The 25,717-nt window shown below is 40.5% G+C and overlaps 2 protein-coding genes across 4 annotated transcripts; both read left to right on the top strand.

Moving 5' to 3' along the window:
* Positions 1-338: 338 nt before the first annotated feature.
* si:ch73-1a9.3 (non-histone chromosomal protein HMG-like) lies at positions 339-3,863 on the top strand. The gene is made up of 6 exons (XM_017707731.2): positions 339-589; positions 1,861-1,887; positions 1,982-2,011; positions 2,123-2,164; positions 2,563-2,670; positions 2,769-3,863. Exons 1-6 carry the CDS (start codon positions 572-574, stop codon positions 2,814-2,816), a joined length of 273 nt encoding a protein of 90 aa, XP_017563220.1. The 5' UTR covers positions 339-571; the 3' UTR covers positions 2,817-3,863.
* Positions 3,864-9,751: 5,888 nt separating this feature from the next.
* mipepb (mitochondrial intermediate peptidase b) lies at positions 9,752-25,638 on the top strand. 3 transcript variants are annotated; one of them, XM_017707693.2, is made up of 19 exons: positions 9,752-10,332; positions 10,460-10,633; positions 10,742-10,830; positions 11,263-11,349; positions 11,971-12,034; positions 13,449-13,631; positions 14,822-14,978; positions 16,411-16,459; positions 16,554-16,614; positions 16,700-16,752; positions 17,426-17,579; positions 19,124-19,201; positions 19,283-19,487; positions 21,064-21,173; positions 21,261-21,335; positions 21,507-21,623; positions 21,708-21,829; positions 24,655-24,728; positions 25,223-25,638. In XM_017707693.2, the coding sequence occupies exons 1-19, from the start codon at positions 10,195-10,197 to the stop codon at positions 25,303-25,305; spliced, it is 2,073 nt and encodes a 690-aa protein (XP_017563182.2). In that variant the 5' UTR covers positions 9,752-10,194; the 3' UTR covers positions 25,306-25,638. The 3 variants fall into 3 exon arrangements, with proteins under 3 accessions (XP_017563182.2, XP_017563181.2, XP_017563180.2); XM_017707692.2 differs by having other exon boundaries at positions 21,040-21,173; XM_017707691.2 differs by having other exon boundaries at positions 21,037-21,173.
* Positions 25,639-25,717: the final 79 nt, after the last annotated feature.

The following is a 25,717-nucleotide window of genomic DNA, read 5'->3' as shown; positions in this document are numbered from 1 at the left end:
CAAAACCATATTTAATAGCCCTGTTGTGTGAGTTCCACGTCTTATACTGAACGTTTAACGTTTTAAAGAAAGCCAACATGTTGGCAAACTACGCTCGTCCTCGACAACACAAGGCTGTCCATTTTTTCCTCTTTCCACTCACTCACTCGACTCATTGCCGAAACAAATAACGCTGAGCTGACTGACACACGAAGCAGCCAATCAGATCGCGCTGCTATGATTTGAAATCGTTGTTGTGGGAGGCGACGGCCAATCCGCGGGCGGGGTGGGCGGGGCAGAGGGCGGGGCCAACGTCACTCAGGTTGCTGGTGCTAGAATGAATTGAATAGAGAAGAAGGGGGAGGGGAGGGGGTTCGAATCCAATCCGGTTTGAGCTAGTTTTTGTTTCGCTGGAAACATTAACGTCCTCTTACTGACTGTGTGTGTGTATTTGTGAATGTTTTAGCTGTATCTTATAAAGAACAGCGCTGTTTTAATCGTCCCCCCCCATTTTACTGTTTTTTTCCCCCTCCGCGGAGCTTAATTCGCTTCGTTAAAGAAACAACACAGACACGCAAAAGCAGCAGCAGCCATGCCCAAGAGGAGCAAAGTAAGTAGCACGCTTGATTTGTTGTTCTTGCATTCTAACGTTATAGCTAACATTAAAAAGACGAGTGTACAGCGGGAGCAAAAAGCGGTGTTTTCCTGCACTTTTGCATGTGTAAATTTGATTCGACCGTCGTTTTGTGTGTGCAGCAGCACGTCCGAGAGCTGTGATTGGAGCGAGGCTGAAGTTGGCTTTCCCTTCGCCAGCTTCTCGTTCGAATTTCCCCGTTCCACCTTAAATGGCTCAGCAGACGGTAACTGCTGGGGCGCCAGGATGCAGCTGCTGCACCATTTAAGGTGGAACGGGGAAAATTCGAACGAGAAGCTGCAGCTTCGTGTGATTTGAAAAGTAGGCTGCAGAGATTTTCCCTGGTCGCCCTGAATGAACGCACAGCGCTCGGATATATTTTCATTACTCACAGAAAGGCGTTAAATCACGGCCAGGGGGTCGCGGTAACTAGCTCAGCTCACTGTTTACAAATGTATGAACTACACGATTGCATGAATGCAGACAAAGGGGTGGATCTAACGCTACTTTTTGATTTCTCTATCGTCTAAAACCAGTCTGTATGGCTGTAAACAGCATGCACTCGTTCATATTTGCGCTTAATTTTTATTCTGCTCGTGTGCTTATTGTGTTTTTTATTTTTAGTCGTCTGCTTGGGTGCAGCTGTAATGACTGTGTGGCAATGGAAAAGCCCCCTTTGGTGCGCCTCGCTGCCTTTAATGCAGCTAAAATGTGGACATGTGCTGTTTTTTCGTGATGGGCACCAGTGCATTAATGTATTTGTAGGTTCGTGCAAATTCGAGGCCGAGTAATGGCGATTTGTGGTCTATTGTAGCGCCGCTGGCGTCTCCAGCTCTTCTAGCAGATTCTCCTGCCCTTATCATGGGGGCTGTGCACGACGGGCGCAAAAAAGAAGTCCTTAGTCGCAGGGCAGATTTCCTGGGCCTGCATAGATCTTCATTTATATCTGATGGTTGTGTGTGTGTGTGTGTGTGTGTGTGTGTGGTTGGAGGGGGGCGGGGCGCACTGCCCTCCTCTGCATGGGACCCAATACAGGCCATGGCAGAGCAACATTACGTGTATAGACTGGGGGAGGGGCGAGGGTTTTTACATCACCAGGCACCAGATGGACGACTTCTGATTTTTTGTGCTCTGATTTTAAACTGATCTGTGTCAATTTGTTGTTTTTTTATTGATATTTCTTATTATTTTTTTAATTATATATATTTTTTGCAGTCAAACTAACCAGAGTGACTTTTATTTTGTAGGCGAACAATGACACTGAAGCCAGCGAGGTAAGTTACTTTTTATTGGCTGGCAGTAATTACATGCTCTAAAATTATAATGTTTTTGTTTGTTTGTTTATACTTTTGTTTATGTGCTTTCCAGCCTAAAAGGAGATCAGCAAGACTGGTGAACGTGAGTAAAAGCCCTGTGTTACGAAATGACTTAAAAACAACACGTAAACAATTTATTATGCCGATTTCATGCTTTATTTATTTTGCAACCCTGATTTTTTTTTTTTTCCAGAAACCAGCGCCTCCAAAGGCAGAGCCCAAGCCAAAGGCGAAGGTGAAGTACTTTTACAGTGTGGAGAAGTTTATTAATAAATAAATAAATAAATAAACTGATTGATGAACTGGTTAAACGGTTAATTAATTTATTCATGAATAAATAATGACACATTATTTATCTGCCAAAACACTGCAATTTATGTACTTTTAGCAAGTTTTCCTTTAATTAAAACAAATACCATGTTGAACGGATAAAAACGTATATCCATTTTCATCGGTACTTATTTATTATTTTCATTTTAATATGTTCACATTTATTTATTACATGTAATAAATCATTGCTGTTTGTAATAACATTTTTTTATTTACAATATTCCTTTGATCTACGTTGTAATAAATGAACCATCCTTTATAAATAAAGTTGTTATTAATGTGCTGTGATTCTGTTTTGTGCAGAAAACACCTACCAAACCCAAGAAAGCTAAGGAGCCTGAAAAGCCCAAGGAGGAGGAGAAGAAAGAGGACGTCCCTGCCGAAAATGGCGAGGCCAAATCTGAGGAGGAGGTGCAATATTTACTGAACCTTTATGAACTTTAAAAAAATAAATAAATAAAAACCACATTCAGGCAAATATTTGAATATTTTATTTGTGTGTCTTTCAGGCACCAGCGACAGAAGAGTCGGAGCAGAAGGACGACGCGGCGGAATAACAGCGCCCTGCCGCCGTGTCTCATCAGTGCTCCCTGTACCTCTTTTCTTGTACAATTCAGGGGAATATTTTTATCTACTATTTTCTAAAGGCAGGTTTTTTAGTAGTTTGATTGTAGAGACACATTTTTTATGAAAGAAAAGATACATTTTGAGAGGGATTTCATCACATCCCACATTTTTACATCTCCAGAACAGTTATTGTCATTGAAAACGTCGTTTCTCTTTTTCCTTTTCCTTTCGTCTCTGTTTTCTGTTCAACGCGGGGAGGGAGAGGGGCAGGTTGTAGCATCATGCATACGCAGGTATGTCGTCCACACACGACGGTTAGACAACTTTTCGAGCTTGCCCGAATGACTAACATTCCATCGGCTCAATGAGGGATTGTTTCGTTTTGTTTTGGTTTGGTTTTTTTGTAACCTGTAATGTATGTGTGTGTGTTGGGGAGGGGGCTGTGAATTACTCATTCTTTTATTGTTTATAATGAGAAAGATTACCTGTAGAATGTTTGTAAGCCGTGCTCCATATGTTAACTCTTGTACCGATGCAGTTTTCTTTAACCATTCTGCTTAATAAACCTATTCTCTAGTACTGGAGTTTTCCACGTCAGGCCTGTGCATTGCGTGTATTGATTTTTTATTTTGTTTTGTTTCCTTTTTTTATTTTTCTGTCTCTTCTGTGATAGCACCACGTTAGATTTGTAAAGCAGCTGTGAAAAAAAAACAAAACAAACAAAAAAAAGAAAGGATTTTTTGACTTTATATGCAGTGTGTTATGGTACATTGTCCGGATGGTGAAAATGGAATATCGATGTCTTTAGCGAAGCCAACGTTCGACTAAACACCTTCGAGGCGCTAAAATCTCGGTCCCTTTTTCAGGGCAGTCGGACGATCAAGTGTAAAATCTCTTGAACTGTACAGCACTCATACCAGCAGTAGCAATATTCTTGTGCAAGTACAAATGTACAGTTTCTTTTTTCGATCATTGTTTATAGATGTATCTCTGTGTATTGTTTGGTTAAAACAAGCCAATAAAAATTGGTTGTGACACTCGTTTCTACCTTCTATGTTTTCCCACTTTGGCCAGCTTATAATTCGATGTTGGGGTCCTTCAAAACGGGGGTGTCCCGTGTGGGGGCTGCAACAGATGGTTTGCTCTTTGATTTACAACTTTTTAAGTTATTGTTTGGGCCATCTGCACCAGCCTGACTTAAAACAAGCACTGGGAAGAGATGTATTTAACTGATGCTTGTGCAGTAAAGAATTGAACCCCTTAAATTCACAGCGACATTACATCCTAAGGCTTATTATGTAGTAACTACATGCAAAACAGACTTCAGTTGTGTTATTACACGTTTTGATGATTTTCTAAGTAAAAGTAGTTACATCTCTATTGGAATTAAAATTTTCTGGTCATTTTTTTGTGAAACAATAGAAAACATAAACCATAACTTTTGCACAGACTGTTTTCTCTGTTAAATCCAGCAAATAATTGGCAGTTGTGTACTAAAATGTGCAGAAATGTGTCTGTAGAGACTGTTGTAACTTACTTGCACTTCAAAAAATTTAAACTGACCAGGGGTGCTCAAACTTTTGCATGCAGCTATAGACGTGAGGAATGGGAGTCTGTCTCCTGGGCAATTAAGGGGTTAACCAGGCCCTGGATATGCAAATTTAAATACTAATAAGATGCAGTAGTTGGTGTGATATCATTCCCAAGCTTGGCTTCACTGTTTTTATTAATATAAAACGAATTTGTTTATTATTTATCGTATAGAAAATTATGCTACTGTACAGCTTCACAGGCTTCTATGAGGAATTGTAGGAAGTAAGCTGTGAAACATAAAGAAGGGTGTCCAGAATGATAAACACAGCTAATTAATCTAAAAGAACTGGGAAATCTGTAGAAATGAGGAATTCATAATGTGATAAACATAGAGAATGAGCCATGCTGGAAAAGTGGCGATCAAATCTCCAGGAAGATCATAATGTATCAAGAAATTATTAAATGGATAACCACAGAATATTGTTTATCATTTAAAACTGACCAGTTCAGTCACTGAGATGTAAACAAAGTCATTCGGAGTGGTTTGGTGTGAAATGCTTCATTGTAGGGAAACTTACAGACTCGGATGTCTTTACAGTGGTGGTGATGGGAACCAGACGTCACCATGACTACAACACAAATATAAACCATTTTATTTACTATCCAAACCCACTGAACCCACACGTGTGTAATGTTGATGTTGGTGACTAAATGTGGCTTTTAAAACGCTTTTTAATCCAATATTTTCTCAAAACAACTGTGAAGTTGTAAACTTCTGCAGTGTCTTAGGAAGTGAATTCATAACCATTTCATGTACTAACTTTCTGTGATGGAGCTTTTAGAGACACTGAATATGTTATTACTGAATAAAACGAGATGGACAGGCGGATTGGTGCTGGGTCAGCAGTGATGCGGGCTCTTTACCGGTCTGTTGTGGTAAAGAAAGAGCTGAGCCATAAGGCAAAGCTCTCGATTGACCGGTCGATCTACGTTCCCACCCTCACCTATTGTCATGAGCTTTGGGTAATGACCGAAAGGACGAGATCGCGATTCCTCCGCAGGGTGGCGGGACTCTCCCTTAGAGATAGGGTGAGAAGTTCAGTCATCTGGGAGGGACTCGGAGTAGAGCTGCTGCTTCTTCACGTTGAGAGGAGCCAGTTGAGGTGGTTCGGGCATCTGGTTAGGATGCCTCCTGGACGCCTCCCTTGGGAGGTGTCACAGGCAAGTCCACCGGGGAGGAGACCCCGGGGAAGACCCAGGACACGCTGGCGTGACTATATCGCCCAGCTGGCCTGGGAGCGCCTCGGAATCCCTCCCAGGGAGCTAGTGGAAGTGGCTGGGGAAAGGGAGGTCTGGGCCTCATTGCTCAGGGTGCTGCCCCCGCAACCCGAACCCCGGAGAAGCGGAAGATAATGGATGGATGGATGGATGGATGGATGGATGGATGGATGGATGGATGGATGGATGGATGGATGAATAAAACAATCAGTAATGTGACGTGATTACAAACCTGAACAGTGCACATAATAATACACACCGACTGGCCACTCACTGTCCATTTCATCAGCTCCACTGACCATATAGGAGCACTGTGTAGTCCTACAGTTTCAGACTGTAGTCCATCTGTTTCTCTGATACTTTGTTACCCTGTTCTTCAGTGGTCAGGACCCCCACAGGACCACCACAGAGCGTGCATTATCTGGCTGGTGGATCATTCTCAGCACTGCAGTGCAGTGACACTGATATAGTGGTGGTGTGTTAGTGTGTGTTGCGCTGTTTTTAAACACCTCCGTGTCGCTGCTGGACTGAGAACAGTCCACCAACCAAAAATATCCAGCCGACAGCGTCCTGTGACCAGTGATGAAGGACTAGAGGATGACCAACACAAACTGTGCAGCAGCAGATGAGCTGTCGTCTCTGACGTTACATCTACAAGGTGGACTGACAAGGTAGGAATGTCTAATAGAGTGGACAGTGAGTGGAACTCCAGAAGCACTGCTAGAACTCTATGGACTACAGTCTGTAACTGTAGAACTACAAAGTTCACAAGGAGGTACATTTAATGAATAAATAATAAAATAATGTAAAAATGTGCTCTAAACAGGTTTGGCGCATTTCTATTGGCCCACCACAAAATGTAAATGGCATATGATGTCACAAAATGACCCGGCAGCAATATTGACACAAAGGAACATGGCTGTGAAATGAGCTCAGATTCCTCTAAAACACGGTTGCAGCACGTTATTACAGTTCACTTTTACTGTGTTATTATATGGTAATAAGTGGTAAAAGTAGAATCAAAAAGTCAGAGTACCCGAAAGTTTAAGGGCCGCTGGACTGCAGTGAGTAGACGTTGATTCTGTCTTTTTATGAATGATCTAAAAGTGTCTTTAAAAATCACTAGCAGATAAAGTCTCCAGCCTTAGGCCCATTACCCCGATGACTTTTATCTTGGAGAACGCGGCACGTGGCAGAGCAGAGTAGGGCATGCGGGCCTTTCTGAGTAGGGCGTGACTCAAAACAGTGGACAGCAGCTCAACAAGATCACTAACTGAGGAAACATTGAACGAGCAAACTTCCCAAGACGGCTGGCTAATGCTAGCCCTCATGCTAACAACTCCACTAAACTTCGTTTGCTTGGAATTTCCATCACTAGATACATAATCAGAGGAATGTGCGAAATTCCATGTTTTTGGCATAATTCAGTTGTTAAGATGTAAACGAAGTCTTTGTTTACGGCTTAGTCTGAACTGCTCACAGTGGCGGAGACGGGAACCAGACGGCCGAAGGCGTCTGGACGCCAGTAAAAGCTCCTTCACAGAAGGTTTTTACAGCAAATGGTTAGGAATTCATTACTCGATGTCTGAGACATTGTTTTATGCAGAGTTTTAGATGTATATACACCTGGTGCTCACCACATAGTATCAGGTGCTCACCTGATAGTATCTGGTGCTCACCAGATTTTTACCTAAAAAAAAAATAAATACACCACGTCCCTTCAGGGGCTCCGTAGTGTCATGATAGTTTTGAAAAGACGTTTTGGCCTAAAATGTCATGCATGGTTGAAAGGCACATTTAGACACTACAAGGCTAAATATTCCCCTTAAAAAAACGTGTACTATTAAAATGATCATATTTAATAATAAATCAAATATTTACTACAATTAAATTAAATATTTCTGAACATATTTACCATTATCACTATTATATAGAACATTATATATATATATATATATATATATATATATATAACTCAAAGACTTCACTGGTCACTGGTCATTTTGGATAGTAAAGTTTGTGCGCCCCTGGTCAAATGATGGTTTTTGTTATGTTATGTTACACATCCTCTACTGACAACACACTTCGGCACAATACAACGCACGATTACTGTATATTTTCTGAATTTAACATTTTGGACAAAGTGGTCTGTGCATAAGTTATGTTGTTTTTTTTTTCAATACGCTAAACTCAGCAAATTAATAGAAACTGTGCACTAAAATTAGCCTAAAATGCTGTGTTTAAGGGTTATTTTCACTCAGAAAATGAACCAAACCTGTCATTTGGCCGGGGGTGTTCAAACTTTATTGCACTTGTGTTGTAGACATCATGACCCCCGGGTTCCTATCACCACCACTGTAAAGAAAACAAAGTCGATTAGGTTTCCGTTAAACGCTCCCTTTTGCTTTAGAGCATTCTGAATGACTTTGTTTACATCTCAGTGACCAAACTGTGCAGAAATTTGGAAATATTGGTGGAATTCCCCTTCAAAGCTGGTCTAAGCCCAGTGTAGTGTTTAGCATAATAGCTGCTTTAACCCTGTAACTTCAGGCGCACATAACAGCTTATTCAGCCAATAGCTTTGACACATTATTCTGTAACTGTCAGGTAAGCACTATATCATCGCTGTCCGTATAAATCGTCTATCTCCATTTTTGTCTCTTTTTTTTTTTTGAGCCTTTGAAAACACCAGCTCCCCTTTAGAAAGTGTGGATATGTAATGCCGTTTGGACCAATAGAAATGACTTAGAATAAACTCTCTTTACATTAACATCCATTAAAACTTTTTTCCTTCTCCTGTAAAGTTATAATTTGGAGGTTTTCTTCTGACGGCAGCAATATGGGGAGGACGTCTACACAGGTTTTAGGGTTTAAGCCCTTAAAACCCCATAAAAGAAGGATATTAAGTATTGTTTGCAATATATTGTGCTGCACTTATATATTATATTTTAATGTATTGCACTGTGTATTGTAGTTTACTGTATTGTATTGCATTGCATGGCACAGAGTTTCTGTGTTTAACTGGGTATCTACACTGGGTATCTGAGCTCAGGACTGTCTTTTTCTCTAACCTATGGGTAACTAGCAAAGATACTTTCTCTAGATAGACTAAGCACTTCTTGTAAGTCGCTCTGGATAAGAGCATCTGCTAAATGCTGTAAATGTAAATGTAAGTGCCTTCAAGTGGGTTCTGACACCTGACGACTCTATGGATAGTGCTTCTCTACCATATCTTATGGTACCATACCATACCATATCTGGCTCACCCTTTAAAGCTATAAGAGCTTCCCCTCTCCTGGGAAGCTTTCTACAAGATTTTGGAGTGTTTGTGGGGATTTTTCATCCTGAAGCGCATTCGTGAGGTCAGACACTGATGCTGGACGAGAGGGCCTGACTCTCAATCTCTATTCTAGTTCATCCTATAGTTGTTAGATGGGGTTAAGGTCAGGGCTCTGTGTGGGCCAGTCAAGTTCTTCCACATCCAACTCACCCAGCCATGACTTTATGGACTTTGCTTTGTGCAGTTGGTGCTCAGTCAAGCTGGAACTGAAAAGGTTCTTCTCCAAACATTTCCCACAAAGTTGGAAGCACAGAATTGTCCAAAATGACTTGGTCTGCTGAAGCATTAAGATTTCCCTTCACTGGAACTAAGGGGTCTAGACCAGACCCTGAAAAACAACCCCATAGCATTACATAGCATTATCCCTCCTCCACCAAACTTAACAATTGGCACAAAATCCGCACGCACACACACACACACACACACACACACACACACACACACACACACACACACACACATATAAAATCATCATTCTGTCATTCTTTTATGTAGGCACATGGGTACAGAGCATTTCATACCAAACAGCTCGGAATGACTTTGTTTACATCTTAACGATTTAATTTTGTTGACTTTTTTTGAAAATCGCTGGAATTCATCTTTAAGAGAAATGGACACAGGGGTTTTATTCAAATCTGACAGAAAAAAATTAACCCATCAAAATCCAAATGCAAATGACAGCTTTTTAACTATTTTAAAAATATTATTATGATATTATTTATGTTTTTTGGCGCATTATTAGGACTTTTATTTTATATTAAGGAAAGCCTGGCAGACATCCTCAGCTATCAGGGTTGCCATGTGCGCAATTTTAATTTAATTTAAATTCTTTTTGTAACATAATGCGATAAACCTCGCAGAAAAAGTCGTAAGAATTTTGCTCTTGAACACCTGGCAAGTGCTGGCCTGAGGTGAAAAGCGAGAGGAAGAGCAAAACAAGAGATTTCATCTCGGGAAAGCAGCCGAGTTGCGAAATGTCCGAATATGTCCGATTACAGAACACCTAATAATGCTGTTTCAGCACCGCACCCCCACATTTTTGTGGGGAATTAATAATGAATAATGAAATATTGACTTAAATAACCTTGAATGACAATGGCAGTTATATCGGTTAGCTTTAGCTGGCTAGCACAGCGCGAGCTACAGCTTTAACCGCTACTGCTGAACATTTATACCATCTACCTCAGGACAGGCAGCTAATCAAAGGTTCAGAAACCATGTTAAGACGAATTCGCTTCGACAGGCCTTTAAAAAGCTCACAAATATTATTTAACCGTGTCACTACTTGGTCTCCTGTTGGAGCAGCTTTCAATGCGCCGCAGCACAGGCGACCGGAGCGCCTACAGAAAAATGTGGTGAGTCTGAGTTTCCTTATTTTGCAAGTTAGCAAATCGTTACAGGGGCGTTTACATTTGTTTTACCCCCAAAACGACCGAGCTGTGCGTTTAAACCGACTTTTCGAAGTCTTTACTGTGCCTACAGGGGTTATTTGGAGTGCCGGAGCTCAGCTCTCCTGCCGGATTCCAGGTTGCCCGGCGCGAAGCACTCTGGGAAATGGAGTTTCTGGTGAAGAGAGTCTGTACGGAGCCCCCTGGTGTTGGGACGGTGGAGGCTTTCGACCAGCTGTCTGACAGCTTGTGCAAAGTGGCAGATTTGGTGAGGTGGACTTCCATGCAGCTCTTTTTAGACAAAGTTCAGAGCGATTACACAATTACCACTTTTTAAAATCATTTTTCAGCACTGAACTTAAGAAAACTTTTGCAGGCAGACTTCATCAAAATTGCACATCCTGATGCTGCGTTCCGTAAGTCGGCTGAAAGGACCTGCGTTGATGTCGGCACAGTTGTGGAAAAGTATGTATTTCTGTTCTGCTGCTGATCAGAGCAACACATACAAGTCAGTATGTCACAGTTGTGGATAGGGGTGGGCAATGTGGTGATATTTTATCATTATCACGATAAATCATATCACAATTCGCTTTTCTCGGAATATTGTGTATCACTCGTACTTACAGATCACTGAGTACCGATATGTAATTAGGCTGGTTTAATTAGGTAGTGCAGTGCAGTTTGTATAACATTATGAATAAAGTCATTGTAGTTGTAAGCTTATTATTATTATTATTATTATTATTGGCACAACAGGTTTTATTTGGTCAGTTTCAGCTTGTTAAATCTCAGAAAAATGAAATATCTTGAATATTATGAATTGTGAAAATGTAATAGGATATTTTTTGTGATTCAGTGTTTTTGTAAAAGTGATTTTTGTATGTTTGTATTTGACAGACTGAACACAAATGTAGAACTGTATCAGAGCCTGAAGAATCTGCTGGATAACAAGGATGTTTTGGCCACACTGGATCCAGACACAAGGCAAGTAGTAAACTGTTTCTTTCTGCTAAAGATGCTGAGATTTAAGAGAAAATGCATATATATTACAATAACGTGCTTGGGGCAGTTGTGGGCTGGAGGTTAGGGAGCTGACCCTGTGACCAGAAGGTTGCCGGTTCGATCCCCAGTGCCGAAAGTCCATGACTTGAGCAAGACACCTAACCCCCAACTGCTCCCCGGGGGCCGTGGATAGGGCTGCCCACCACTCCGGGCAAGTGTGCTCACTGCCCCCTAGTGTGTGTGTATTCACTAGTGTGTATGTGGTGTTTCATGTCACGGATGGGTTAAATGCGGAGGTGGAATTTCCCCATTAAAGGATTAAAAAAGTATCACTTAAATTTCAGCATCATTAGCACAGAATGTGAATCGCATTAGTAAAAGGAGGGTTTAGTATTAGACACTATTATGTTGGACTACCTCTCTCACTGTGTTTAACCCCTCGAACCCGAAGTTTACTGTCATTATTATTGCTAAAATGTAATAATAAGGACTGAGTATAAAAGAAGCATAAATGAAGACATATTTATCCGCCACTGCTGTAAGTGATTCATTGAAGGTCTTGAAGGTTTAAGGTGTTTTAATCACTGCACACGTTCCTTTTAGGAGAGTGGCCGAGCTGTTCGTGTTTGATTTTGAAATCAGTGGGATTCATCTGGATGAAGCGAAGGTTTGTTCCTATACAATTACATATAATACAAAACAATTCTGGAGTCAACTGTATAAAATGTTTCAAAACTGCTTCACAAAATGATTTTAGATCATGAAAAATAAAGTTATAATACAATTCATATCCAGAAATCTTCACATTTCAACAGCCAATTATCATCAGATATCAGGACTTGATGATATTTGATGATAAAGCATGATATTTATTTGCATGATATTGATGGCATTTTTCTCCCTTCTGGCAAAAGGTTTCAAAGCATCTTATGAACATCTCATTTCAGTAACAGTACCTATCCTTCCACTGTCAGACTTCTGAGCTCCACTCCACAATCCTAACCTTGTTTATTTTAATTCATGTCAATGTTTGTTATTTTTATTGAGATTGTATATATTTTGCGTATGAGTTTGTTTGAGCAGCACCAAAAGGAATTCCCCCAGTCAAGAACCAACTGATATAACAATGAAGTATTGAAACTTTTAAAATATCTCCAAATATCAAGGCTAATATAATTTAATGACATTTGTCTTTTGAAATATCATCAAACATCAAGACATAATTTGACAAAGATTCATGCACAGTATATTATTTATCATTTTAGTTGCTTGTTCACAGAATTCCTGAAATACTGAAGATGACAGTTTCATTGCCCAATTGCGAGGAATGAAGGGATTTTACCATCTACAGTCCATAAAGTTATTAAAAGATTAAGAGGATCCAGAAAAATCTGCATGTAAAGGACAAAGCCAAAAACACAAAAGATATTAAATGCCTGTGACTTTCGATTCCTCAGATGACACTGTACTAAAATACAACATGCTACTGTAATGACTATAAACCTCATGGGCTCGGGAATGCTTCAGAAAATACCCTACTATGCAAAGCGGAAGCCACATCCAGAAATGCTGCCGACTTCTCTGGGCTGAAGCTCATCTGTGGTGGACTGAGGCAGATTGTAGACATGTGTGCTGTGGTCTGACGAGTCCGCCGTTCAAATAGTCTTTTTCAGGGACATCCCTGTTTGTTTAAACGCCAGGCCACATTCTTCATGTTACAACACTGTGGCTTCATAGTAAAAGAGTGCAGGTGCTAGACTGGCATCCCATTTAAAACATGTAGCGCGTTACGAAGCGCGTTGATCAGGTTAAATGTTATATCAAGCAAGAATGGGGAAAAATTCCACTTTCACAGCTTTTCACGTCCTCAAATAACAAAAAAATAATATTAAGACAAGCGATTTTGAGCATAAGAGCGCTAGTGTACACTTTGCAGATGGCCTAAATGTGGTTTTGTTTGCTGCATATTTAGAAGAAATCTATTTCTTAAAATGTTCTGTATATTTTTATGTATTTTTTAAATGAGTGCGTTTATTGAGGCTGTCTGCCGATATAAAGTGAACGGCTTTTTGTGATTTTAGAGAAGAAAGGCTGTCAGCCTGAATGTGAAGCTGCTGGATCTGAGTCATGAATTCCTGCACGGCTCTTACCTTCCGAGCACGGTAGAGAAGCGCTCTCTGCCTGAACACATTCGGCACTGTTTCTCACTCGATGGCAACCGAATTCAGATCAGCGGACTGCATGCGGATTCTCCAGATGAGCTGGTATGTTCAGATTATAGAGGCATAAATCTTACAATCATTTGATTTTATTACAGTTCAGCGCATCATGAAGTCTCAGATTTCACAATTTGATTTAATTAGAATTTGTTATTTTGGTGTGATCCTAAATTTTATTTAAAAAATGACGGTGCAGAAATGTGACTGGAGGTATTACGTACGCAGTAGGTGAATATCGACAGTATAAAAAAATTTCATTGTGATTTTTCCGTATCGCTGCTGTCAGAACAAAACCTTCAATCTCCAAAATGGTACAAAACCTACTTTACTTTTAATGTAAGTGTAACGCTGGGGAGCAGTGATGAAGCGGACGCTGAGAGAAGCGAGATTTATTAGGGGCAAATTCATAATCAGGGTGTAGACAGTCCAGGGTCAAAGAGCCAACACGGAGAGAAGGAGGGACAGACATAACAAAAGGGAATACAGACTAAACACAAAAACAGAGACTAGGAAAAATAATGGAAGATAAAACACCAAACAACACAATACAAAGACCAGCAACCTAACAGGGGAAAAAATACAGGAACAGGTAACAAGACACAGGTGGTTAACAAGAGGGTTTACAAGACAGAGGTGAAAACGATCAAGGGCGGATTCTAGAAACAAGGGGGCAGAACAGGGAACAATCAAAACAAGGAAGCGCATGGACAAGACCAAAAGGTCAAGACAAGCACATGGAGGACTGGGAGGGGCCAATCGTGACAGTAAGTCAATGGAACCAGACTTTTCTTTTGGTCCTTTCATCCAGAAACTTACGTTCAATGTAAAGAGCAACAGGCATTTTCAAAAACTGAAAAATGGAGAGACACGGTTTTGTTCTGACAGCAGCGATATGAAAAAGCTTTAGAATCAGTTTAGAAAAGTAATAGTATCATTTATACTTCATTGAATGTTATTATTATTGATTATAATTCCAAAGTGCAGTTGAATTGCCACTTCAGTTTCATGTATCTCAATGCATCAAATTAATTTTTTACACTTTTACACTTTTGTGTAATGCCAAATGCTGTAAATGTAAAGGACACCTAATGAGCTCAAAGGTGTATATTTTTCTTTGTGCAGTGTCGAAATCTAGCCTGTTTAGCAGAGACCAAGATTTTTTTTGCCCCTTGTTGTTGTACGTAATTTAAACACTGCATGCCTGTAGGTTAAAGAGTCTGTTGTTTCCTCACCAGGTGCGAGAAGCTGCATACAGAATCTTCCTCTATCCAAACACTGATCTCTTGCTTTGCCTAGATGAGCTTCTTGCTTGTAGGCATGAGCTGGCAAAGCTGGTGGGCTACGAGTCATTTGCACACCGAGCTTTGAAGGGAACGATGGCGAAAACTCCAGGTAAACAGCCCTGTCTTTCAGCACTAACTGCTCAGTCTTGGAGGAATTCTTCTAATCTCTATCTGCTGCATCTTTATCGTGCCATAAGTTACCTCGACAATCATTTTAACACGTTTGTGAACTTATAATAGAGGGCAGGTGATGAATACTTTGGAACATTGGAGCAGCACAGTACAAATAAAGTTTTAGCTGCTTTTGCCTTACCTACTGTTGTGTTTATATTCTAAAAAAGCAAAAAAGGCTCCATAAACTTGTCATTTTTTGGTATATACTAGAGGGTGCTCCTGAATTTCAATGTCCATGGCTCCCAAAATATCATCTTCTTTATTCCATTGCCCCTTTTCATGTCAGAAGTTGGGAAAATTCAACTCTTGATGGAAATACCTGCTAAACTTTCTTTGGTTTATCCATTGAGAGCAATGGAATATCGGATCTACCGTCAGCAGGTGGAGCCTGTAAAAACTCCCACACTGCGACACTGGTAACAGTTTGCCGCATATTCTTCTGGAAAACTATGCCCAACTCTGAGCTGGAGGTGGACGAGATGGCAAAACATCATTTCATAATACTTAAAGAAGTTTTTATGATGCGTGATAGGTCAGTTTTTTTTTCTAACGTCTGATAAGTGGGAACAGACAAGGTAAGCCTACATTTTAAACATAAATAAATCAATTCAGATATATTCATATTCAGTATTTCACACACTGTACAGCACTAAATCAGTTGAACAGGACTAATTATACTCTCTTTGTAATCAACCACGCATTGGGTAAATGATTTGTACTGACGATATGTACAATATGCTCAGACACATATATTGTGATAATGATAAATATTGCCATATTGCCCAGTTTTAGTCTGAGATAAGAAATTATACAGATTTACAGCTTAATTTACAAATACTGACTGAAGAATTCCTGAAAGTTTAGGACTGTCAATATTGATTGTATTAGTATTTGTGTAATTCGGTTATCTAGAGATTATAAAGTAACTGAGTAATCATATTCATGCAAGTTGCAACGACTTTTTTTTTCTTCATATAAATGGCATTTGTATCTGCAAACGTGTTTGATCCTGCTGGTGTGGGATTCCTCTATTTCAGTGATGCTCATAAATGTGAAGAGTGTTCCCCCTTGTGGAGAATGTTCATACTGCTAAACACGGCTTTATAACAACCTGCTGTTTCCCAGCTTATCGTTCAAATGGTCAAGAAATCCTGACAGTCCCATAATATTCTACAAAAATATGTATTTCCAATAAACATTTACTGACGGAATTCAGCAGCAGTGCATTGACTTCTAGTGTAAGCGTGTCAACGGTATTCTGTTACTTTCCTAATACAGGGAATTATCATCTGTGGTACATCCCAGATGCAGCCGATAGAGATTTGGTTGAAAAGTGTAAAGCTGGAACTGTATTGCTTACTTTCCAGAGACTGTGATGATGTTCCTAGAGCTGCTTACAGAGAAACTCTCTAACAGGTATGTTTCAAAAATCCTTCTTTGACGTTGTTTGAGAAATATGATGGACGTGCAGATGGTTTTACTCAGCAGTGATTTGTGTACAACCTTACAGAACAGCAAAGGATTTCAGCATGATGAGATCGTGGAAGAAGAAAACACGTTCACTAAACGCTGTATGCTTTCTTCAGTTTGATTTTTTCTATATGTTTCACTTTTGGATGTCCCATTCCTGACACGTGTTTGTTTTTCTTATTATAGGATCTAATGCCGTGGGATCACCCTTATCTCAGTGGTGTCATTCGAGCTGAGAAGTAAGCACACTTGCATTTATTGAATGTGCAATTAGTCAACAGATATTTACAAGAATTGTATTGACAGACAAACAGTTCTCCTAGTTTAGAGTTCTAGCAGTGCTTCTGGAGTTCCACTCACTGTCCACTCTATTAGACACTCCTACCTTGTCAGTCCACCTTGTAGATGTAAAGTCAGAGACGACAGCTCATCTGCTGCTGCACAGTTTGTGTTGGTCACCCTCTAGTCCTTCATCAGTGGTCATAGGACGCTGCCCACAGGACGCTGTTGGCTGGATATTACTGATTGGTGTATGATTCTCAATCCAGCAGTGAGACTGAGGTGTTTAAAAACTCCAGCAGCACTGCTGTGTCTGATCCACTCAGACCAGCACAACACACACTAAGACACCACCACAACCTCAGTGTCACCACAGTGCTGAGAATGAACACCACCCAAATAATTCCTGCTCACTGGGGGTCCTGTGGGGGGTCCTGACCAGTGAAGAACAGGGTAAAAGGAGGCTAACAAAAGTTGACAGAACTACAAAGTAAGATTTCATGTTGCCTTGAATGGTTCCCAAGAGAACTGCAAGCAAATGAGTGAGACTGCCATCCCCCATGAAACACCCAACTGTGCAGTGTTTCAGCTGTTCAGGAGGAAGTCAGGCTGATTTGATGTTCTTGGTTTCAGGTGTAGCATAGAGCCCATCCAGTACAGCCCCTACTTCTCTCTAGGTGCATGCATGGAGGGGCTGGACATGCTCTTCAGCCAGCTGCTTGGGGTCTCCTTCCAGGCTGAGGAACCCCAAACAGGAGAGGTGTGGAGCGATGAAGTCAGAAAGCTGGTGAGACCCTTCCCCTGAATTGACAAATGATGGTCGAAGTGATAGTTTTCAAGTATAGCTGGTCAAAAAATTACTTTAAAAAAGAACACGGTTTGACACACTGTTATCTATTAAACTGGACATACGTGGATAAAATTCAAGCTTTGTGTTCCTTACTTGATCATGTCTGTAGATAACAGTGTGTCAGAAACCACACGTCTACTTGAGATTACTTAACAACTTAGGCAAAAGCATGCTCTGCTAATTGGTGAGATATAAACTTCAGTACTGCTGTTTTGGATGGGCATAAGAAATAAACAGAAGACGAGCCGTGCTGCCACATTCTGGATGAGTTGCAAAGGCTTGACAGCCCACATAGGAAGACCAGCCAAGAGCGAGTTGCAGTAGTCAAGCCTTGAGATGACAAGAGACTCTTGGTGGCCTCTCGAGTGAGAAAGGGTCGGATCCTCTGGATGTTCTACAGGAGATATCTGCATGACTGTGTTAGGTTTGCGATGTGAGCTGCAAATGATAACTGACACACCAAGACTTCTTGCCTCTTCAGACGGAACAATCAGAGAGTTCTCGATTGAGATGGTGATATCATGATGAGAACCTGTAGATGCAGGGATGAATAGCAGCTCAATCTTGCTAGGATTGAGCTTCAGGTGGTGAGCTGCCATCCATGAAGAGATGTCAGACAGACATTCAGAGATGCGACTGGAAACCTGTGTGTCAGAAGGTGAGAAAGAAAGCATTAGTTGAGTGTCATCAGCATAGCAGTGGTAAGAGAAGCCATGAGAAGATATCACATCACCAAGACAATGAGTGTAAAGAGAAAAGAGAAGAGGACCCAGTGGAGAGCCTGCATAGAGAGGATGTGGACACTCTCCATGTTACCTGGTAAGAACGACTCTCCAAATAGGACTTGAACCACTTCCACGCAGAGCCAGTGATTCCAAGGTTGGTGAGGACATCCAGAAACCACATACTGCTGTCAAACCCCTTCCCTGAGTGGATGAACCTGATGGATTGCAATTGCATTGAAAGAGAATTCAAAAAGAACTCAGTCAAAACTCGGTGAAGAACGCATCTACCAAGGATTTAAGTGAATTATCTACTATTGTTATCATATCTTTATCTGTAAAATTTTGATTTTGCATTTTAGACCTAAACACCATGCTGGATCTTCTTTTGAGCTTGTGCGTGTGGCGTGATAAGTGAAGACGTATGTCTTGGTCCGAAAAACTCATGAAAAACTCAGGATTTTTTTACTAGCTCTCAAATCTGTAGCTGAGCGCGTTGGTTAGATTTTGTAAAAAAAAAAGTTAAAATAAAAGGAATTTTAAATGTCATTTTTACTAAGTGCATTTTTTATTATTTATTTATCATAAAAATAAATGAGAGCAGTCACTTTGGGTGGGCCAGTGATAAAAGTGGGTGGGCCTAGGCTTTCTGGGCCCCATCATATCGCCAACACTGCTTGTGTTACATATTAATTGTATCAACAGCGGCTAACTTATTCAGATGGATCCTGCAGACATCATTCCTGACTTTTTTCACAGGCTGTGGTTCATGAGACGGAGGGGCTTCTGGGATACATCTACTGTGACTTCTTCCGCCGACCTAATAAACCACAACAGGTGCTGCTCAAACCCACCTCATCCCTTTCGTTCTCCTGAAGTTCGGTGCTTTATGTTCCTATTTGGACTCGTGTCTGACAGGACTGTCACTTCACCATCTGTGGCGGGTGGCTGAAAGGGGGTGGACGATACCAGCTGCCTGTGGTGGTTCTGATGCTGAGCCTGCCGCCGCCCACCAGCAGAACCCCCTCACTTCTCACCCCCTGTATGATGGAGAACCTATTCCATGAGATGGGCCATGCCATGCATTCCATGCTGGGTCAGACTCACTATCAGCATGTTTCAGGTGAAAAAAATCAAACCTCTTATTTAATTTATATTTTAAAAGGCCCATATTTGGCACTTTCTTGCATTTTGGTTTTTCACCCTGAGGTCCACTTATGACTTATGATATATTTGTGTAGGTTTATGTAAAGATAAAACATCGTAATTCATTTATATACACATTTTCCAACCTCTCATAACCGTTAGAATTACACAGGCTGTTTTTGTTCCTGTGCCTTTAAGACTGCAGTGTGTAAATGAGCTCTGTTCTGATTGGCTGCCCTCTTAAAGCACTCAGAGCTGAAACACTCCTTATAACTTCAGTGTAACCGGGCAGAAATAAATTGCTGTGTGCTGAAGACATGGATATGTAAATATGTTGGTTTTTATGTCATCACAAAAACTAAATTCATAATGGGCTGTTTAATTTACATATGTGGGGTGTGAACAGTACATTTTAAAAACTTTAACAGTTTATGTACAATGTCAATTAAATTTATGGCAGACAGTCTTATCCAGAGTGACTTACAATTCTGGTCATTTTACACAGGTAGGAAGGTAGTGTTAGGAGTCTTGCCCAAGGACTCTATTGGAAATATTGTTAAAGTGTAGGGGGCGGACCAGGTGGGGCAGTGAACCCCATTCTACAGCACCCGCTACACCTCAGCCACCTCAAACGCTATACCAGCCACCTCAAACTCTTATTTAATTAAAAAAAAAAAAAAAAACAAGCACAAAAAGCAAGGTAGTATTTACATTTAACATCCTATTCTACAATGATTTTTACTTAGGGGTGTACAAATGCATGGATACATAAAGGCGCATTGATCTTCAGTTGTTAATTCAAGAATTAATTATAATCTGTTATATTCTTAATGAAATTAGAGTTAGAGTTAGAGTCAAGAGTAAAACTTTGTAGCGGCTGAGTTTGAGTCCTAACCGAGACTTTGTAGTAGTTGAGTCTGAGTCAAGGCCGAGACTTTGTAGTAGTTGAGTCTGAGTCAAGGCCGAGACTTTGTAGTAGTTGAGTCTGAGTCAAGGACGAGACTTTGTAGCAGTTCAATCTGAGTCAAGGCTGAGACTTTATAGCTGGTCAAATCCGAGTCAAGGCCAAGACCTTGCAGCGGTCCAGTCCGAGTCAAGGCTGAGACTTTGTATTTGTTCAAATTTATCTGCATAAAATCCCGTTGCTGAAACAAAGAAGCTCAGAGTGGTTCGATGTGAACTGGTTTATTGTACAGAAGCTTGCAGACACTGATTTCTTTACAGTGGTGGTGAAGGGAACCAGGGGTCGCCATGCCTACAACTCAAATATAGCCATTTTATTATAGACATTTTTCATGCGTGATGTTACTTGCAAAATAACGATACATCTGAAAAAAGTGGTTTGATGTGAAATGTCCTGTTCTAGAGAAATGAGTCACCTAACAAAAACATTTTAGCCATTTAGTAAAAATATTTTATTCGTGAACAATTCTGCATGTCCATCTAGAACAGAGCACTTTACATCAAACCACTCTGAATTTGTTTACATCTGAACCGCATAATAATCCAGCAATTACAAAAACCAGCAGAACCGTGTGGGCGTGTGTCTACAGGAACCAGATGTGCCACAGACTTTGCCGAAGTTCCGTCTGTCCTGATGGAGTTCTTCGCCTCTGATTATCGCGTCGTGAGCCAGTTTGCTCGCCACTATGAGACAGGAGAGGTACTACATTCAGCAGCCAACAGCATTCGTTTTGCACTGTTGTGTACACGATGCGAACACATATTTCTGGTGTTTCTGCTCCTCCAGCCTCTTCCTGAAAGCATGGTGACCCGTCTCTGCCAGTCTAAGAGAATCTGTGGAGCTGCTGACACTCAGCTACAGGTCACAAACTCTCTGAACAACATCTTTGACATATATTGTATTTAGATGTAAAGTATTTACATCTATAGTCAACAATGACAACCAACGAATCTATATAACTGGAATTATATGTGACCTGAATGTGAAATTTTTTTCTTGCTAACTCTAAGCAGATTTTTACGTACGTTCCAGGTTTTCTATGCAGCCCTGGATCAAGTGTACCACGGCGAACCACAAAACAGAACAACCACTGACATCCTCAAAGAAATGCAGGGAAAATTTTATGGACTGCCGTATGTTCACAACACTGTGAGTTACCTCGTGCAGTGAAGGAGCCGCAGTGATGCAGTATTGTGTCATTGTGTTATTAACGTGTTCTCTTGGTCTTGACAGGCTTGGCAGCTGCGATTCAGCCACCTGGTAGGTTATGGTGCCAAGTACTACTCTTACCTCATGTCCAGAGCTGTGGCCTCCATGGTGTGGAGGCAGTGCTTTCTCAAAGACCCCTTTAACAGGCGAGTGCCATATTTCCATAGTCAATTAGTTCCTGTCAATGAGCTCCAACAACACAACAGTGCTAACTATTAGTCAAGACCACTAGAGGTGAATCAAGGCCAAGACCTGGACACACTAACTTTGAGTCAAGGCTGACTCTTCGCAGCAGTCGAGTCAGAGTCAAGGCCAAGACTTTGTAGCGGTTGAGTTTGAGTTAAGACTGACTTTGTAGCAGCCGAGTCTGAGTCAAGACCGAGACCTTGTAGCAGCCAAATCCGAGTCAAGACTGATACTTTGTGGAGGTCAAATCCGAGTCAAGGCTGAGACTTTGTAGCGGTTTAGTCCAAGTCAGCGGTCAAGACTTTGTAGCAGTTTAATCAGTCAAGGCTGAGACTCTGTGGCATTTGAGTCCAAATCAAGGATGAGACTTTGTAGCTGTTGAGTCTAAGTCAGCGATCATGACTTTGTAGCAGTCAAGTCTGAGTCAGCGGTCAAGACTTCGTGGCAGTTGAGTCAAGAGTCAAGAATGACTTTGTAGCGGCCGAGTCAAGGCCGGGACTTTGTAGTGGTTAAGTTGGAGTCAAGGCCAAGACTTTGTAGCAGTCGAGTCATAATCAATGAGTCAAGTCTGAGTCAATACTTAGACTTTGTAGCACTTAAGTCAGAGTCAAGGACTCAAGGCCAAGACTTTGTAGCGGTCGAGTGAACAAAGATTCCTTGTCGCTGTCAAGTCTGAGACCAGGAGTAGTGAGACAGACACAAAACAGAGACCAAACTAAGATTTGTTTCAGAATATAAAAAGGAAAAGAAGAAAGGGGGAAAATCTGAAATTTGCTTGTAGTTCATTATAAAGGGGGAGTCAAAAGTCACAGGACAGTTTTATTTTATTTTTTATGCTGTCACAAGCCTCCACGATGCGGTGCTGAAGGTGGTGTCTGTTGTGGATTTTCTCAGCATACAGTTTGTTTGAGATGACCCCAGAGATAAAAGTCAATAATAAAATAAAAAATGACTTTTGACTCACCCTGTACATTATAATTCATTATATATAATGTATGAATAACATTTTATTTTACTGTATATTTTGTAAAATATTTAGTACTATATGACCTAAAAATATTATTTTTATAGTTATGGTCTTTGGCAAACTTTGCATTCTAAATTCTGGAAGCAAATCATCACTGCAATAGAAAAGTATCTCCGAAACAGTAACTTTACAGAAGAGGACACAAACGCTCTCAACTTTCAGTGCAAGTTAATGTAAACAGATATTATTCAAGGTGATTTTGGAGCATTTCTATTGGTCTATTCATGATTAAACATCAGTGGTGGACAGTAACTAAGTAAATGTAATTCGTTACTGTACTTAAGTAGTTTTTTTCTGTATTTGTACTTTACTTAAGTATTTCCATTTTGGGCGGCTTCTTACTTTCACTCAAATTTCTGAGGTTTACTCCTCTACATTTTGAGAAATCTGTCGTTCCTTTTGGTTTTTGTGTGTATAAAAACGTAACATGTCAAAACGAAAGAAGCAGAAAGTAAGAACACCAATGATGAACTAACCTAACCTGTAAATAGAGCACAATATAGAAATATGTCCACATATGCAGTCGAGACTGACGCGGCTTTTTTCTGAATTTCTACAAACACCATTTCATTTTATAGTAAATGAGTTTGGGCTGGTTTATGTTTATGAACAGACGCCTACAGATCAACATAGTAAAGGAGCTCATCTGTGATCCTGAGTTTAAAGCCAGTTTTTATTCAACTTAAACTTGGAACTAAGTTGTAAATAAATCTGAAACTGAAACTTTGCTTGTGTGTAAAAAGTGATTTCAGAGCCACTCGGTTCTCCCTGATGGAAACTGTTTACCTTCAGTGTTTTGTGCTTCTGATCATTTTAATAGACGTCAGCGTCACTAATTAATGACGTTCTATTAAAAGACTGGTTTACCAAGAGAGACGCTGGAGGACTTTCACCTGAAATGAGTTCCTGAAGCCAGTCTGGTTATAAAAATGATAACAGGACCAGATCAGAGCCAGAATTACTCTTTTAGTACTTTTACTTTATACTTAAGTACATTTGAAGGAAAATACTTTAGTACTTTTACTCAAGTGGAGGTCTAAAGGGAGGAACTTCTACTTTTACTGGAGGAATATTTTACCTTGGGGGTCTCTACTTTAACCCAAGTACACGATTTCACATTTTCACAGTTAAATAAAAACTTAGTACCTTTTTTTTCTTTGATGGCAGCAAAATTGTGAGATTATTCTCTCCCTTCTTCTCCAAAACTTGTTCAAAAATCACCACAAGAAGTTGAATGGAAAGCAAACACCTTCATTTTTTTATTAAGTGAAAACAACTTTGAGATCTGCCCTCAGGGGATGTTTCAAATTTGGAATCAACAAACATCAGCAAATAATACCCAGTTAAGGCATCACGTAGAGAAAGGACTTCTGTTTGAGGGTGGTGTTAATATGCAATGATAAGAAAGAAAAAAAAAGATGTTTCCAATAACCCCTGAAGGAGGCATGCCAGAGCCTGGCCACTTCCTATTTCCTTCGTTATATTAAATGTCAAGACTGGACTCAAGTACTAGAACTCTGTTCTCGCTGTATCATGTACATGTACAGCTTGGATAACAGGGAACTTGCCAGAGTTTACCACTTGTTATCTAGCACTCTCAGGCTTGTGGTAAACTAAATCGTGCAGGGACATTAGTCTTGATTGCTTTTTCCTTTACATTTTATAAACAAAGTACTCAGATTAGCCGTTGTAAGTGAAATATCCTCTATTAATAGCCTTTTCTTTATACTCATCTTCCTCTGGGTGTTGCTCTTACAGAGCCATGGGAGAGCACTACCGCAGGGAGATGCTGGCTCATGGGGGTGGAAAGGAACCCATGCTTATGGTCACAGGTAAACTACTGTTGTCATTCAGGTGCATATATGCTGCCTTCAAGTCCTCAGAAGTTCCTATTTATGACTTCAGAGGCTGTAGGTTCGCCTTGATGCGTGTTCAAGTGGTTTTGGTTAGAAATGAATGGAAGTAAAGCTTTTGGTTTACTTTTATTTTTGTTATTAAAGAGTGTGTATCTATCTATACACACACACACACACGCATCTATCCATCCATCTGTGGATGGTTTCAGCCTGCACCCTACATGTTATGAAACTTGGCCAGTTTATCAGCAGCTTTCATTGTTTTTGTTGTTGACGCCCAATTCAGCAACTCTGGGCTCATTGAAAAATCTGTTCCCCCATAAATACGACGTTGTGGGGCCGTTCATGTGCATCCATCTCGTAAACAGGATACTAACGAGACGACTTGAGGGCAGCAAATCTCAGTTCTTCATTTTTTTCAATTCCAGTATGAAACCAACATTTGGCTCAATTGAACGTGCTCTTTTCAGAAATGCTACAGAAGACCCCCACTATCGAAGACTTAGTTGAAGCTCTAGTGTTGGACCCTGAAGATTTTACATCTTCAGTTTAGAAGACAGATGACGCTCTACGCCTCACCAAACCTGATGCCTTAATGTAAGAAGTCATTAAAGATGTATAACCCAAGTTATACTGAAGTGCTGCTGTGTACATACTGCACCATTAGTTAATAAACTTGAACCAGTGTTTAAATCTTCAGTCTGAATTTAGTTCAATAGATTACAGCCTTTATCTCTAACACATCAGCACCACCTTGTCCAATTACCTGGTTTTTAACCATCTATTCCCAGCTAAGTTAAAACTTCACTCACTGGCTTCAGTTTTTGGTGGGAAGCTTTCAGAGCCAAAGACACCACCACCATGCAAGTCAGGAGCACATCTTTCACCCGATAGGACTCACCTTAACAGGTTATTTTAAAAAGGTAGTAATAAATCTCAAACTTGCAATGTCACCAAACCCACAT

Source organism: Pygocentrus nattereri, chromosome 18 (assembly GCF_015220715.1).
Source record: "Pygocentrus nattereri isolate fPygNat1 chromosome 18, fPygNat1.pri, whole genome shotgun sequence".
NCBI classification, from domain to species: domain Eukaryota; kingdom Metazoa; phylum Chordata; class Actinopteri; order Characiformes; family Serrasalmidae; genus Pygocentrus; species Pygocentrus nattereri.
The sequence above is the reverse complement of the archived record's forward strand: the minus strand, read 5'-3'. Positions and strand labels throughout refer to the sequence as shown.